The sequence below is a fragment of the Nothoprocta perdicaria genome, unplaced genomic scaffold, assembly GCF_003342845.1.
Source record: "Nothoprocta perdicaria isolate Ctin4 unplaced genomic scaffold, notPer1 scaffold_54, whole genome shotgun sequence".
Taxonomy (NCBI): domain Eukaryota; kingdom Metazoa; phylum Chordata; class Aves; order Tinamiformes; family Tinamidae; genus Nothoprocta; species Nothoprocta perdicaria.
This window is the reverse complement of record NW_020455799.1, coordinates 2,031,519-2,049,635: the sequence shown is the minus strand read 5'-3', so window position 1 is coordinate 2,049,635 and position 18,117 is coordinate 2,031,519. Positions and strand designations below refer to the sequence as shown.

Below are 18,117 nucleotides of genomic sequence, written 5' to 3'. Positions count from 1 at the left end.
CAAATTTCTAAGGAAATTTTTGAAAAAAAAAATCCAAGCAGAACATCAATTCTATCACTAGACATAGTATAAAGAAAAAAACATACCTTGATCAGCATAGAAGAGACCAGTGACGAGGACTGTGTAGGTCAGTTGACCATTAGGTTTATTTGGGGCAAGCCATTTTACTTGAACAGTTTTGGACCCATCAACAGTAGCCARCACATGAACTGTGCCCTCAGGGGCAGCTTCCATTGTCCGAGCTTCTACCTGCAAGTTCAACCATGAGCTAGAGGTTTGGTGCCATAGATAACAAACGGACAAGGAATTAGAAACATACTATTTTAAGAAAAGCTTAGAAAACACTAACACGTTCATAATTTTATGTTCAGAATTTTAAAGTATTTTATTTTCCTTCCAAATACATTTGTTTGGAACTGCCCAACAACTCATCTGCTTCGTATGAAGATCCCTGTAATGCAAAGGAACCAAATATTGGAAAAAAAAACTTAAATGCAATTATATTTGCCAYGGGATGGAGTGGCAACAGAAGATGATGGATTTTGAATTTCTGTATTTTATATTCATTTTATATTCACATGCATTTAAATACCTTAGAAGATTTCTATGCCTGACAGAGGAGGAATAATCTTTGATAAAATATTTTTTGCTCCCTGAATTAGCTTCTAATTTCATCTAACAAATTTATGTTGCAACAATAAGTAGGTCTTCAAGATAAAACAAAATATGATAAAATAGCTAGAAAATGTAATGTGTAAAAGATCTATTTCAATGAAAAAATATTCATTTGAAATTACAGAAACTCGAGTCTTGTAGCTATCATTCAATGCTATGGAACAAAGTAATTTGTTATTACCTTATTTCTGGCAACAAGGTTCTTTCTCATACATTATTTACTTGGTGTTTTCTAAGGTATGAGATGGTTTCACACCTTTCTAAGTGCCTCTCAGACACAAGTTCATGGAAGTGCTAATAAATGCTATTTTTAATCTGTCACTACTGCTCTGCTGTCAAAATAGCCAAAYAAACTTTCTCTGTCCTTGAAATATGATCATTTTGCTTTTTAGCATGTAAAATTTGGAAAGTGTCTTGTTTTACATGTGTATGCCTGGCTACTTCTTTCATGTGCATCAGAATCTCTACGGGTGTGCCCCTAAACTAACACCTTAAATTAACACAAAATTCAATCTAAATCAGGCGAGCAGTTCCAGGGACATCTACAGGATAATGCACATGCTTAGAGATACAAAAAAAAAAAAAAAAAATGCTTCAGGGTTTCACTCTGAATCAGTGCAACACTGAGTTGGATATTTCAGTTGAAAAGCATCCTTACGGAAATACACTACACCATCCTTTCTAAACTAAAGTAATATCCTGTGATGTTCAGTTGCTTAATGAAGGTCCTTTGAATTACAACAACAGAAATMTGGAAAAAGGAATATGAACTAATCCTTTTCAGTAGAAAAAGTAAGATATTCTTAAAACCTAAGTAGTCATATCCTAAATGGTTGCAACATCTCAGGGGAAAATTAAGAGCGTTGCAGTATTACAAAGCCTTTTCTTCATATCTTTATATACTTCTCAATACAAAAATTACTAAAAATGATTTGAATCCGTACAACACATATAATATACATATAATATACTCTACAGACAGACCTCTGCAGTGTGCTTCAAAAAGACTATTTCAAAAAGAACAAATTATTAAAAAGTACTCTCTCTATATAAAAATATGGCCCAGAAAATGTTTCAGATTTCTTTTTCTAAATCGCATTTTGTACATAACACTTTGAGAGGTTAAGATGTGTTAATACCTTATTAAAATAAAAATACTCTTTTATCATATAAGTAACACTAAATGTGGGACGGCAATAATAACAATAATGATGACAATATTGGGAAAAAGTCATCCTTCAAGTTTAAAAGTACTAGCATGAATATAAACTAAAAAACTGCAATTAAAGTTTTATAACAGTGAGGTAAAATAACAAATATTCAATGTGGGTTACTTCAAATTATTTCAGAATAGTCCAATGCTGCATTTATTTCTCTCATTTTTCCACATCTGATATTTACAAGAATCAACACAATTCAAAAGAAGCCTAATTGAAGGTTTTTAAACTCCTTTACTAAATCTGCTACAGAACACACCATTTCTCAATAAACTGTATGTTTTTGTTGTTGATATATTAAAAAAAAACAGTGAAAACAGCTATGAAATAATACCCTGGCTCTACTAGTAAAATATTAATACTTAGTGACTTCAAATGCACGTATTCCAGATTTGCATTTGTGTTCCAGATTTGCATTTCACTTGAAATAAACGATTATCAGTGAAAAAAAATTGAACAAAACCCAAYTGAACAAACAAAAACTTATTTCAAGATAGAAACTGGTTGTGGTCTCATAACTGATTAAAATCATCATAGTCACCTTCAGAAATGTAAGCTGGAGAAACACAGTATGTAAGGTAGTCACACAGCATCATTAACATCACATTAAATGCATGGAATACACTAAAATAGCTGGAARCATATCAGTTTACTGCTTGGAGATATTTCCCATGGTATTCTGAGTACCCAAAAGGTGAAAGTTTGGAATTAGTTTTTTTTTTTTTTTTCTCTCCTCTCTCTCCTTCCGTGTTGGATTTATACTGTAATCAATATAAAAAGCATTTCAAAAACTCCAGTGAAGACACAGTGCTTTAACTTCCTGGCAGCACTTAGGTGAGCCTAAATAAAGATGTTATACTTCAATTCCTGTGATTAGAGATGGATCACTGGCTTTGGAAAACAGTTTGTGTACTGATCACAGGATGCAGACGAGTACCAACTAGCGCAATCCCTACTTTGGATTGTTTCAAAAACCAAGACACAGGTTTGGAATTCAGTGGAGATGTGAAAAGACACCAAAAAAAAAAAAAAAAAAAAAAAAAAAAAAAGCTGCTAAAAAGCATTCAGAAAACCGTACTTTCTGCTGTTTTCTTCTTCTTGTGCCTTTTTGATAGTTTCATCAAAAGAAGTAACTGAGTTACTTATAAGTAGCTGAAAATATATGTACCTCATCTGTAAAAGCACCTTATCACAATTAATACAGTGGATTAGAGTGAATATCTTTTTTAAAAAATGTTTGGCTTTTGGGTTTATGTGAAATATAAAAAAATGTACAAGAAAGACTGGCAAAAAGCCATTCAAGCTTTTAAGAGTAAATATCCATCAAAGCAGTGCAGCTGTAAAATGTTTAATAGTTATAAAGTCTACAGTCATCTTCCATGGGTAGATGATGTGACCAGCAGTTAGAAGAAAGCAATCTTGGGAAGAATATTAGAAATACAGTTAAAAAAAGTCAAAACAAAATAAAACTTGAAGGTTTTTAATTAGGTAATATTTCCAAAGCATAGTATACTGACATTATAAATTATGAGGCAAGATAAACACAGAATGTAACAAACTATYGAAGATTTTTTCTCTTTTTTTCTCAACTTTTCTGATCATCAGAGTGCAAGTACACATGCAAACTTAAGTTAATCAAGAAATTAAATCTCAAAATTAACAAAAGTTTATTTTCACTTATACTTGGATATGACATCAAGCATGGTATGCATTATTTGATTTAGTCATCAGCTATAGCAATATAAAATCACATTGGATTGCCTTTTAGAAGTCTTTAACAACATAAAAAAGCCACAAGGTTTGTTTTCACATTATCAATTTATTATTCCTCTTTCCTCAAATCCTGAAAACTTGAGCTGTACAAGTTTTCTAATATAAAAATATAGTTGGCAGTAAAAAATATTTACAAATCATCTTATTTTCCTTGCATTTGTTATCGTCACTTTTGGCTTCCAGAATGGTCAATTATCATCAGTCCTTTATTTCAGGCAGTTAGAAATTTATTCATTACTGAAACAGTRACTCTGTCTTTATATATGTCCTTATAAAATTAAATCATACCTGCACTTTTCAAACATATTAACCCTATTTAATTTCAACACCATGTGTTCCAGCCTCAAAACCTGCCTTTCCTCCCTGTATCTCTGCTCTCTTTTGGAATAGTGCCTAACAATGACCTATCAAATCCTTAGCAGCTCTTAAACAGGATTTTTTTTTTTTTAAATGTCACGTTTTGCCAGATGGGTTAGTACTGACCAGAGTGAATCATCACCATTTACTCTGATATTCACTGCCATCTGACATTTATTACACTCCCAGAATGCAAATTGAAGTACTCACCAGTGGACCCAAAGCACAACCTTTTGCAGTRCATGCCTGAACTCGGAAGGAATGCAGACTCCAAGGAGCAAGTCCATAAGCATAATAATTCAGCTGTGATGAATTCTGCATCAGCACACCATTCATATACAACCCGTAGTTAGTAATAACACCTATAAAATAATGTGAGAGCATTGTCTTAATGCATGTGCAATCACAGAGTTAAGAAGAAAATCTTTAATGTTACACACATTAGGATAATATTATTCAGTTCTTCAAGTAGCTTAAAGTGAAGCAGTTAACTATTTAACAGCACTATGCACACAACACTCAGCTGAAACACATCCTCCCAACTTAAAATGTTGAAGGACAACTCAGGACAATGGTACAATACCTATAATAAATCAATTACTCTTTTCTTTCTCGTGCCAAACACCTTTYAGATACTTTTATTGTTTGATAATTACCCGAGGTGGCTTTTTCCAATCAAATAATACAAGTTAGTAGGATTTTTTTCTTAACCTGACAGTTTTACTCACTTTTCTAAACAAAACCACAAAATAATACTGAAGTCTTAAACTAAGCTATGCCTTATCTATTCAATCTAAAGAAGAAAAAGTACTGGCAAACTCAAAGAAAACAGAAAGTTTCTAGTGGAAAGAGTGATTTCCCAGCTTAATTGGCTAAGACTAACTCAAGAATTGCAGGTGTTTTCTTATCTTATAAATAAGGAAATCTAAATCTCCACTCTTCTAGAGACACATAATAGGATAGCATGAATCGAGTTGAATTTAGTCTACAAACTGATGAACTCTACAGATACAGTGTTTTGACTTTCATGAACTAAAGACTGAGCCTCACAGACTTGCTTGGACTTTGGAAGCTGAACTTGCAAAGGAGACTTTTTTCTCAAGGGCATTCCTTTATCCTCCTCACTCCTGAATATTCTCCCTTTTTTACAAAATGCTATTGAAATGTGAAATCTTAAGGTCAAAAAATGCAAAGCTACTGAAGGATCGACCAGAAGACCTGAAGTCAGTTCATTCTTCCACTATATRGACAGTTGAACTCTAGTTTCAGAGAGCATTCATAGGTTAAAGCATATATCTAGAAACAACAAAGTGCAAATCCACTGAAGATTTATATTTTRCAATGCTCTAGTTGTCAGGACTCCCTCCCATATTGGGAACACTCTATTGCTCAGTTATTGCAAGCAAAGAAGGGAATTTTTATTCCATTCATCAGAACATTTGATATTGAGGGTTTAAGTATTTGTTAGGCTTCACATGGCCACTTTTGGTTGCCATTTACAATTGCACTCATCACCACATCAGTAATGAAACTAATTTCCCCAAAAGAACTAATGAAATTATGATGACTTTTGCAGCATTCTAGAATACAAGCCATAGTAGTTTAACCACTTTATTCATTACAGTAATATGTTAGCACATTTTGATATGAAGCWACATCCATGTGGGAGGAAGTACTGGTAAATCACACACTACCAATCCTACCATATTTGGTAGGTATCCTAATCAAAGAATCCTATGTGTTTCCATGTGTAATGGCATGCAAAGCAAGTGCTTTCATAATTTGTTTACTGTAGAACAAATAAAAAGTATCAAATAAAAATATTTTATATTTATTTCAGAAGAGGAACATTTAATAAAGACTAATAAGGGCATCCACAAATGTGAACACCAGCACTAAAGATATGTTCTTACAGGGGAAAAAAAAAAGTATTTTAAGTACTTAAACTAGTAGCACTAACCTTTCCAAGTAACAAACAAATAATTGTTAATTCTTCTGATATTCATGGCAACAGCAATAATCCTAATRAACTCAGGCAATATTTACATAGGTRTCATATGCATCTTTATGGGTTGTRTGGGGTTCCCTACTGTAACTCAATATTAATTAACTGGATGCAATTTTAAAGTTCCCTTGCAGTAACAGAATTATGTCACATCTATACTCYGAGAAGCAGATTGCTRGTTGGTATTTCCTACCCATGAAATATTGAAGTGCATTATACATTTTAGTGATTCTAATCCTTCACAAGTGGCACACGATGGCTGTGAAAAGAAGCAATTTCTTCTTAATTAAGTCTAACTAGGTAGGATTAAATCTTGGTTTCACYGAAGACAAAACCAGTAACGAATATAGTACAATTACATTTTACTCTTTAAAATAAAACAACGCTAATTAGACTTAAATTGTGAAGTATAGGGTCACTAGGAATTCCTTGCACATGTATCTACAAGTTCTATTCCCTCTTTCTTCTTCTTCCCCTCTCCCCTCAGGAAAGACCACATAGTATTTGAATWAAATTCCAGACTTTGAAGATGAAAAGAAGTACTGAATCTAAAGCGTTACAAGCTATTATTCTTCGGCTGCAATCTAGAGGTCAAATCTGGAGCAAAAAAAAAAAAAAAAGTTATCTAAATGAATAGTTTCACTGATTACAAAAACAAGTTCTCTCTCTCACAAGCATAAGGATTTGCAGAAACAAGTGCTAGATTAGTTCACTGAATAGTTTCATAAATTCACTCTTGCTATAACTTTTATATAAATTCCACATGGCCTTGGAAGATACAGTCCAGATCAAGATTTGATTTTAATGTATGATCTATACACAAGTGAAGTGAAGTTTTCCAGCAACGATCATCTAAAGAAAATTTCCAAGAGGGAGGCAAAATAAAGATGCTTTTATATGAAAGGATTTTATAACAGCACACTTCAAAMTATATGGCAAGGGTATGTTCTGAAGAATATATGAATTCATTCCTTCCAAAGAATATATGAATTCATTCATTCTTGTGGTCACATCACAAGAATAGGCAAGGCTTAAAGAGAGTATCTGATGTTTCATGTCACCTCACAGAGCCTCTCTAACTCTCACCCTGAGCTAAATAGTCTTACATTACATACGAAAATATATTTTATATTTATAACCAAAAATAATATAAATTCATGACTATAGTTATGTAGCATATAAGAAAATTATATAAAATACCATTATAGGCATTATATTTTATATATATTTAGTATTGCTTATATAATATTATCTACACATGTGCCATGACGGGGGCTCTACTGTAAAGTAACATATCTCTAGCCATCTGTCATCAATTACCTCATTGTTGATTTGGAAAGAAAAAAATGTGAGTTAGAAATGTCCTTAGCTCATAAACGTGATAAACATCACTAGAGATGGTGAAACAGGAAAACTCAAGATACAATTTCTTCTTCTGGCCCTTTCCCACTTTTGAAAATATCTCCATGATAGTCCTGTATTGTTACATCTTCTGAACTATGATATTTTTCAGACTCTTCCACAGTTTTAATATACAAAATACAGAGAGTGATTGTATATGATGCAGTCACTAGCAAGCCCAAAAGGAAGCTAAAAATGTATAAAACAAAGTCTCTGAACAATGCAATTCTTCCTGATAAAGCAGTTGGTTAATAAAAAATTTAAAAAGGTGTTTCATTTTAATTTTTTTTTTTTTTTTTTTGGAAATAAGGAAGAGGATGCAAATTGTAAATGGGAAAGAAAGAAGTAGGAGAAAGGTATGGCACGTAATTTATATTCTTTCAGAAACTCCCAAAAAAGAAAGCCAGGAAAATAAAAAAATAAAAACAAGAGAAAAACAGCACATCCCATTGAGACCCTTGTGCAAGGGTGAGCCCACAATAGCACGGAAGCAAAGGCACTGACCCTCCTGAGGGCCCTGCTGGCTCCAAGTGCTCGTGCAGTGGCAATTCTTCCACTCCTGAGCACTCCGTAAAAACTCATAGATTAAAAAAAGGGAGCAGCTTTTYCCTGTGAGACACAAGAGCAGCACCCATCTTCACTGAATTCCTTCTACCAATCCTGAACCCAATGAAAATCCTCTAGGAGCGGCACACATGGTACCCATACAGCAGCAACTCTGGGGCAAAGCACTCCCTGGGCATCAGCRAAAATGCCTCCAAATATTTTTCGAAAGGGAAAAACACACACAGATRGCCTAGAAACAACCTCATCCCGGGTTACAGAGGAGCAAGCTCTGTGGTGAATTTGGTAAGACATTTACCTAAACACATTGGCCAAAACCTTAAAATACAGGTAAAGAGTATTGTCATCCAGACTGAGGAAACCTCCACTTTCCTTGGATGCAGGAACAAGAAACTGGAAAGAATCACTTATTTTAGAGAATTCCTCTGATTCSTATCTCATCTGTTGCTAATAAAAGGTTAGGATTCACAACTTTGCTAACAACCTGTTTATTGTGCTCCCSGTTTCAAAGGGAAGTTAATACTCGAAACACTCTGCTAACAGCAAGCTACAAACTGCAAAATTAGTCACGTGTTCCCACCTGGCTGTTTTAAAGGATTCATTTCCCAATCTATGTTCTGCTTGACTAAGATAATAATTCCTGCACATACAAGCATGTATGCATATTTTGGTTAGTCAAAAGCCCCTCTAAGCCAGTTGTCTTCTTCAGAGTGCTAAAGGTAACAGRATCAGGTCCCAACAAGAATGGCTGCGAGTAAAAAATGTCTATTTCACTGAAAATTGATTCAGATCTTAGTCACTAGGTCATATGCGTGGCTTGCTTGCTTTCATTTAACTTTCCCTGTATGTTCTTTTGCCACACACACAGATGGTATTTTAGTAATGGGTTTCTTAGGGGCTAGATGGCAAAAAGAAAAACAAACAAAAATTCACAGCATCCTACATAAAGAACTGTAAATTGCCAAATACATTATTTAACAACAGACGATGTACTCTTATGTCCTCCTACAAGYAGGAGATACAGAATATTATAAATATATAACTTTCAAAATTCTCATAAAAAATATCATTTGAAATACGTAGATTAAAATTGGCTCCAAAGTTTAAAGAGGGGGCAAACTTGCAGGAGCAAAGTGAAAAATGAAATTCATGCAAAACCTCCATGAAAAATAACTGATGTTTTTCATCATTGTAGTACCATATTGATATACGTTTCTGTTGCGTAAATGCATTTATTGATGCAATTTAAACTGTGATATGCATAGTAACAAAACCGAGGCMAAACTTAAGATCATATGACACTGTACAATTCCATTAGAAATGTTYGATTGCTCTAAAAGTTTTATACATGATTACTTCACCATGATGRCCATTTCTAAACAAAATAAAACGTATTATTTAACTTCCACAGCAACATAACTGTATAACTTCAAGATGCTTTGTGCAGAAGTCTAATGATTGCCATGTTTCTATTAATGTAAAACTATTTAATGTTTTTTTCTGAGGCTAAAATGAACATTGTAGACTGATCTCCTTTCAAGGATACCTATTTCCTCAGCTCAGTTGTCATGGAAAACATTAAACAATAAGCTGCAATACACAAGAACTATCAAAAGGGAGCACTTTTGAGCCACTGAAACTGTATGTTCAGCTGAAAACCACAATCTCCTAGCTACAGACAATGATACTATCTCAGGTATTTTATGTGCTAAAATGATCATTAAAAATTAAGCACCACATATAAGCTGCCATTTAGAATATTAATTTACCTTTACTAATCATCTTTTTAACTTGAGGCTAAAAGAGTTCACTTACCATTCGGATACTCAGGCTTAGCCCACGAGATGTTAAAGGAGTCAGACGAATACGAGTGGGCTTTGGGAGSAGGAACTCCTTCTGGTGTACTCTCATCTGTTACGGCCCTGCTAGGTTCACTTATTGAACATCCACCTCCTGTGCAAGCCTGAAAACATGAAACGCAGTAAATAAACATATTCCCATGTAATGCTAATTTCATTTGATGCTAGCAATCAATTTTTGCAAAGTTTTACTGTCACATTTTTGACCTTAGTGAGGTATCTGCTTTGCATAGTAGATTCTTTTTACATTAGCATAGGTTATTTATGAGGAAAGGTGTAAGACAAATAACATCTATTTCTACTATTTAAATCATAACATTTAGCACTTTACTGTGAGTAATAATCATGGTTAGATTTCCACTGAAGAGTTAAAATTACAGTAAAAGCACACAAAGTGTCATTTACAGTGCAAAACTCTTCTGGAAATTAAGAGAGAATATACTCTCCAAAGTGCAATATACATACATATATATATATATATATTCTCTCATATATATATAAACACACACACACACATATATTAGAAAAAAGAAAAAGCCATTTGGACATTCCTGCACTTCACAAGCCATAGTGACTGAAAAAAAAAGTGAAAAACTAATTCATAATAAATCAATACGTAACAGCTTTTATCATAAGTATTATTGCAAGAAAACATTCAGTACATGATTTTTACATTTTACTTGATTATGAAACATAACATGCAAGAAACTGTGCATATTGCCTCATATAATTGTTTTTAACTGTTTTACATGTACAAACACAAAAGTCCACAGTCTAGTTCTTCCATATACTGTTTACCAACTGCTTGCTCTAAGAGACTAGGCAAGAGACAGGACGTTTTAGATAAGTTTGAAATGCATATTGTATATACATGTCTGTGTCTATAAAATRGAATGTCTATAAATGAAGCATATAATCTCTGCACTGTATTTGAAGATTTTTCCTTCATTCTGCCATATTTTATTTGAAAGTATTAGCTTCAACTTTCTATTTCCCAAAGCATTTCAAAATGTGGAACAGACAATAAATTTCCTACTCCATCTCCAAAACTTTATACTAGCCCCTTTGGTAAGGAAAAGAACTACTTGTAAATGAGTTTCTGGTTTTACAATGAATATCAGCTAAAGGATGCTCCTCTACATTTAAACGGATWGGATTTTGGATTAGTTTATCCAAGTGGCCAGGGCGTTGCTGCATGCAATTCCGCACACCACTGAGCCACAAACTTCACTGGCAAACAGTTTYGAGGTAAAATTTATCAACCTATCAGTGCCTAGGGAGCCAAGGACCAGRTCCATGCTACAGCGGAGCACAGCACAGACATCCTCCAGCCACCACCCGAGCTGGCACATCCTGAAACACAGCGGTCAGGAAATACTRACTTGGCAACCAAATCACAAGAGCACTAAGGCCATACGAATAACTGTGCTATCCCAGCTACYAAACCCAGCCCTCTAGGCTTCCACTTGCTTTTAGATTGAGCTGGTCTACATATATCATGCTTACACTAAGAACAAAGCYAACCTGAGCTCCTCCACACCAGGCCGTGCAGACACGACCTGAGACTTGGTTGACTTTGAAAAGAAGAATTAGACTTATTTATAAAGCTGTTACACTCATTTACAAATAGGATTGCTACATACTAAATGGCAATTAATTGTGAAAATTGGTAACAGCGTACACAGATAACAATTTTGTTAACTTCATTTAATACACCTGTATTAACCTTGTCACACAAAAGTTAAAAATAGCATTCTAGGAGGTGCTGAAAGCKCTGCTGTTGAGGATCACTATTTTAAATAAAATATTTGTAAAGTATTGCAAAATTTGTAAAATATTTTGCATTGATACAAAACAGTAACAATATTACCTGTGAAAAAGGTAAAAATAAAGCTTCTATCTTACTGAAACACTTCAGGAAGAAAAAAATAAAATAATAATAATAATAATAAAAAACCCAGCACTTGGGATTCCCAGCTTGTTTTTAATTTGAAAGTTTTAATAAAAATTACATAAAATAACCTATGAAATATTTTAACTTTTTTTTTTTTTTTTGAGGGAGGAGGGGTTGCTTTTTTGCTTTGATTTATTTTGTTTTATTTGGATGATTTATTGTCCTTATTTTTTTCTTTTTGTTCTGTTTTTCTTTTCAATATGGCCAGGTCAGTAACTGTGAAGCTGCACTACACTCACATTAGCCTGACCAGCTGTAAATAAAATGGGCCCAAATCCTTTAAGAAGGCTACTACCTATTCTACCACCACAAAGATACTGGGCATTTCACGTACTCATAGCTTTGCCAAGTTGAACGCCATAAGGGTGGTTAGATCTTCTAGCCTGCTTATCACAGACCATTACGTTTTATTCAGCCAACCATCTCCAAATGAACTCTCATTTTCAGCTGATCACTGATGCAATACAAATACTAAATACACTTTTATATATACACGTATAAAGATCAAAGGCTCCTAAAGATGTTTTCCATTACTCCTARAAGAGCTGTAGGTGATAGCAAAGTAAAAACAAAATCCAGAAAACCAATTAATTGCTTGAGCTGTATTCCTAGGGACAAACTGGCAGGAGCACGGGATGGGAGCAGGGAAAGGCAGCAGAGGCCCGGGGAGGACAGCACAGATCCTGAGAACTGCCAGCACCTACAGAAGGCTCAAACACTGCCTTAGTTTTGGCTACGGTGCTATGTTWTATATGGCACAATTTATTATGCTGAAGCATTGAGGCACAAATGAATTAATTTCTACATGAAGCTAAGCTTTAATTAGACTGAATATCCTTGCTTTTTCAAGTTCAACTCAGATCCTTATCATTATCTGATGGTAGTTTATTTTTTTGTGGTATAATATTTAGAACATTCAAGAGCATGGTAAGAAAAAAAAAATGAATGCATACCCGGTCTACATAAATGTAAATTTATTCATAATCAAGAGCAGAATATTTTTCTATGGCATTTATCAAAGCAAATATCCTTATATAAGTATTGTTATAAAATGAAAAGTGTGCTTAAAACAAGGAACCATCGCATGTTTTTATTCACGTATTCTGAGGTTTGTTAGTGAACTGAATGTGTTCTATTTTATCACAAAATTAAAACACTGACAAAGAAATGCAGTGAAAACATCAAGATCTTATACAAATATATTGAATAAAAAACAGCTACTTGCACACTGATCTGTTTACTGATTTCTTTTCTGCTGCCACCCCCTCTGTGCAAGGATTTTGTAAAGAAAGAGCAAATTCTCATAAAATGCAAAAGACTAATGTTTTTAAACACATTTAACATCTTTCTTCTCATAAGCTGGGGGTAGGAGACATGTATTAATTTTTTTCAAATATTTCTGGTCAATTCTCTATTATTCATCATCTAAATTATCCCCCCMAAAAATGTTTAAAAAGCATACATATTTTTGAGAGTCTGTTTTGAAACAAAACCACTTACTRATGTGCACATCATCTCATCAACTTTAGTTTCCAAAAGGAAGAGGTTAAATAAAATGGATACGTGAACCATTAAGTATTTAAAATATTAACAATAGCAGAATCATTTTCACCATTTTGTGCCTCTACTCTACTTCTTTTAAAACTTACAGCTAGTTTTATGAGGTATTCAGTACCCGGGAAAAGCTGCTGAATAGTATAATCCAGAAAAAGTTCCGTGCTATTATAGATTACACTCCACTTTGTAARATTCTGCTCATTATTGGTAATATAAATTATATAGCGATCTAGGATTCCATTTACTTCTACTGGTTCTTTCCATCTAGAAACAAAAGAAAAACATGATTAAGACCAAAAAAGATTCAGACAACACTGAAAAAATACAAGTCTGTTTAGGTGCTCTGTAGTTTTTAAGCATTTTAAAATATATTTGTGGAAACATAAAAGGAAATTTAARCGACATCTCTAGTGCAATATTTGCACTGAACAGATAAATGATTATAATAACACACAAAATAGGGGCTACGAGATGGGCATATCACCAGAACATATTTCCTGCACTGAGGCTTGCGGAGGCTTTGCCCATAYGTAGTTATACTGATTGCGTAAAGACAAAATGGAAATTAAGTTGGCAAGAGATAATCAGAAGGTTCACAGAACCACTAAACTAATCACTTCTATGCATTTAATCATAATAAATTTAATTTTATGTCACAAACCCTTCCCCTGATTGAACTCACCGGAATTCTTGAATAAACGGATACACTATTGTGTTGTCAGGAAAGAAGAAATCCTTACTTACTGTACATATATCGTTCTAGAATCCAAAACGGTCAGGATTGGGGCATCTACGTGAGATGGTGGCAGCTGTGCTGTAAACAAGGTGACCTGGGAGCTGTTTGTACAGCCAGCAGCCGTGCACGCAGTGAGCAGAAACCGGTATGGTGTAAAAACTGCTAAATCTAAGGAGAAAAAAAAGAAATAGGAGTTTACTTTGTGTATTACTTTCATCTCGCTTCTCTGTAACTTTGAGTGGGCACTGAGTTCAGAAAATCATGAAGAAAGAGGACCTGCCACTCTTGCACACCTCGGATGCACCTAAGAGAGCAACAGCAGAAYGCTTGCTGTTTAATGTCACGTACCTGCAAAATCTGATTTCTAATAGGACTGAGGAGCTCATTTTGTTTTGATGGTCTTGTGCAGTACAGTTACAAATTATACTAAAATATACTGCATCTAAACAAAATAAAGACATTCACATCCTTGGAGCTACATGCTGTCTAAATTTGCTACAGTTAAGTACCAWTGTCTTCAAGAGGATAAATTAAGGGGAAAATTGTACAGTTTCATTAAAAACAGCTAGATTATATTCTTCTAAAAAACATGATATATGTTACATGAATATCAAGCATTGAAACATACCCTCCTTTCGTTCACACAAATGTTACTACATGAGAATGAACTTAAAGGAAGTTATTGTTGTCCTCACTCATTTATAAACTGGCCTCCTACTGCATATTGGTCCTATTAAGAAAATAACCCTTTGAATACTACCAAGAAAATATTAAATGATTATTTGTCAGGAAGTTATAAGGAAATAAAAACTAGCATCTTTGCTGCAAAAATCTAAAAGATCTTCCACTTCTCTATTCTTTAGAATCACTGTACTAATAAAAGAGAGTTTGTCACAAGTTCAAATAGGAGAGTAATTCAGACAAGATTTTCTCATCTTTTGCTCTTTTTTATGTCAAAAATAATTGCAGATTTTAACCACAGCAAATGTTTTAGGAAGGAATTTACCACTGAGGTTTTGCCAACAAGATATGCAATTAAAATATGTATGTGTTATATAAAGATGTTTTTAAAACATCTTTATGTTTTTGAAAGATATAACAAATACTAGAATTTGTGAGGCAAATAATATCAAATTATCATTTTGTAGAAAAATGTTTCTGAGCACAAGATCAGAAATTGCAAGCRGACGACAAACACCTTGCCAAACCGGAAATGCTGCAGACGCATCTTCTTTCTCATCAGTTATATCCTCATATAATGTCCCTGCTCCTAGCTGCAAGGGAATTCCTTCTGATTTACTCCAGTCAGCATACGGAGAGATTCAAGTCCTGCATTTTTCCTGAAATCTCATTATCATTCACGGGAATCACTCCCAGGAAACATGCAGCAAAGTGTGAGTAAAAAAAAAAAAAAAAAAAAAAAAAAAAAAAAAAAAAAAAAAAAAAAAAAAAAAAAAAAAAAAAAAAAAAAAAGTCATAACTAAAAAAAAAAAATCATCAAGGGGATGCCTGTGACATACTGACATGTTTAATCAACATAATGGGGCTGATTCTCCCGGGGTTAAGCAGTGCTTATGCGGGTGAGAGGGGGAAAGCGCGCTCCAGAGCAGGTGCTCAAGCTGGCTCAGGAAGCAGGGAAAGGAAACTCCCTGCTCCGCACCAGTGGGATTGCCCTTGTGCCTTCCTACATCCCTTGCTCCTTGCAGCTGCCATGAAGGGGGCACAAAAAATACAGACTGGGCTGGAAATCTGCAAGATAAGTCTCAAACTTCACATTGTGGGTGGGAAAACAGGTCATCAGAAGGATTTTATTCTTAAGAATGCCAAAGCRAACCTAGTTAAGACTGAAAAGAAAGGAACTTTGTAAATAATTAAGAAAAGGGAAGATGGAAAATGTTCTATTTAGCTTCTGGAGAAAAGGAAGTGACTATAAGTTAYTACATATCTCTCAGTATCTGGAATGGGAAAGACAAAAAGAAAAAAAAAAAAACAGAAGAATGGGCAAAGTCTAAAGAAATAGGAATGATCAGGGATATAAACACGGGTCACTCATTGCAAAGACTTGCAAGATCCTTTAAGGATATTACATGGAAAGTGAAAGAAAGGTGTAAAAAGAGGAAGGAAGAAGGGGAAAAGGTGAGTAGAGAAAGGATACTAGAGAAAATAGAACAGGGACAGGGAAAAAAAGAGTAAGGGAAGGTGCACAGAAAAGCTTGCTAGGTAGGAAGATCAAAAGAGTGAGAGCAAATAAGAGCAACAGAGTGAGTGACAGAATGACTGTGAGAGGGAAAAAGCACAAGACAGATCAGAGCAGAGAGAGCAAGTAGATGAGAGTGAGAGAGATGAGGAGAGTGATGGATTAAGAGAGGGAGCAAAAGAGTATGAGAGAAAGTACAAGAGCACGAGTGACAGAAAGCAAAAGCAATGGTGAAACAGACTGAGCATGAAAGAAAGGAAGTGTAAAAGTGAAAAGAGAAAGGGCATGAAAGAGGGAGCAGAGAGAGAAAGAGAAGAGATAGAGCATGAGACAGCACCATGCGTGGCAGATTGTGAGAAAGCAGGAGAAAGGCAGAATGAGGGAAATGTGWGAGACCAAAGGGGAGGAGGGCAAGGAAGGCAGGGAGCGAGAGCGGATGGGAGGGGAGAGGGAAGTTGCTTGGGAGAGGAGGGTGAGAGAAAGAGGGCAAGGGGATGAGAGAGGGGTGAGASAGATCAGGAGAATGAAAGAGCACATATGAAGGAGCAAAAGGAGCAAGAGTGTGAGAGAGAGGGCCTGAAGGAGATTGGGAACGCGAGAGAGGAGGGACGACAGAGGAGAGACAAGAGAGTAAGCGTGAGAGAGAAAGGCAGCAASTAAGGTAGTGTGACAGCACCTGTGTGAAAGAAAGATGCAGGAAGAGCACAAGAGAGAAAGCAAGGCAGAATGAGAATGCAAGTGAGCACGCACAAGACACAAAAAGAGCAAGCTACAAGGAGAAAGGGCACAAGAAAGTGAAAAGAGTGAGCAAAAACAGGTTCAAAAAGAGTGAGCATGCAAAGAGATGCATGGGAGAGAACATGGGAAACAGAACAAGGGAGAGAGACTTGAAGATGGATGTCACCAGTATGCAAGTATACAAAGATCTATCTTTACTGCATGTTTTTAATTAATTATGCTGAAATCTGACAAGGAATATGAAGTTYGACCAGATTCTGAAAGATTTTGGAGGGGTAAAGGATACAAGGAAAACCAAAGTTAACATGGGTAGGAGAAGAAAATACAGAAATGAGAGAACTAGGAATGGACTTTTCAAGCAACAAACATCTCTCCTTAGACTTCATGAAGCTCTGGATGAATCCACAAATAAAGCACAAGCAGAATTTCTAAAACTTGGAATGACAAATCAACAAACCGAACAATAAAAGTCATAACTGATGCAATTATTTGTCATAACCTGATTTGGCAGACATTTCCCTATGCATAATTCAGCATGTTTCATAACGGATCAATGGAATCCAGCAACTGTAGATACAAGCAGGAATCTGAACGAGAGGGAAGAAAGCTCTTGAAAATACCAAGCCCCTGTTTGTCAGGGTCCTCAACACCTTGCTTGCCATTTGCTTGATTGCATCATTTGCATAAGATCAAATGTAGGCAACATTTTCATGGACACGAAAAACAGATCACACAGATCACTCTCAAATGCATTATGAAACGGATGCATGGGCATTATCCAGAAAGGCATTACAAGAAAATGCATCTCTGTGCACAAAAACCTCAGTGATCAAACAATCTATAATTTAAAACACATGCCATGAATTATATGTTATTTTACAATTGATTTCATGCTGTTGCTGGAAAAAAAATCATTGATCTCACTTTACAAAATGAGTCCAATAAACATAATGATTTTCTTTATAACTCGGCAAAAGTGAAGAAATTTTATTATAAATTAAAAAAATAGATAAATTAAGTTAAAATAGAGATTATTTATTAATATTATTTAATTAGATAAATAAAATTTAAAAAAATAAAATTA

General features: G+C 34.7%; 1 protein-coding gene across 1 annotated transcript in view; it reads right to left on the bottom strand.

The window, feature by feature from the left end:
- USH2A (usherin) overlaps window positions 1-18,117 on the bottom strand; it is a 336,721-nt gene that overhangs the window by 158,756 nt on the left and 159,848 nt on the right. Inside the window, exons 32-36 of the mRNA XM_026048437.1 lie at window positions 14,107-14,266; window positions 13,455-13,626; window positions 9,808-9,955; window positions 4,233-4,384; window positions 87-249 (exon numbers count right to left, since the gene is read on the bottom strand). Of these exons, the coding sequence (XP_025904222.1) occupies window positions 87-249; window positions 4,233-4,384; window positions 9,808-9,955; window positions 13,455-13,626; window positions 14,107-14,266 (795 nt within the window). The remainder of the gene's footprint in view (window positions 1-86; window positions 250-4,232; window positions 4,385-9,807; window positions 9,956-13,454; window positions 13,627-14,106; window positions 14,267-18,117) is intronic.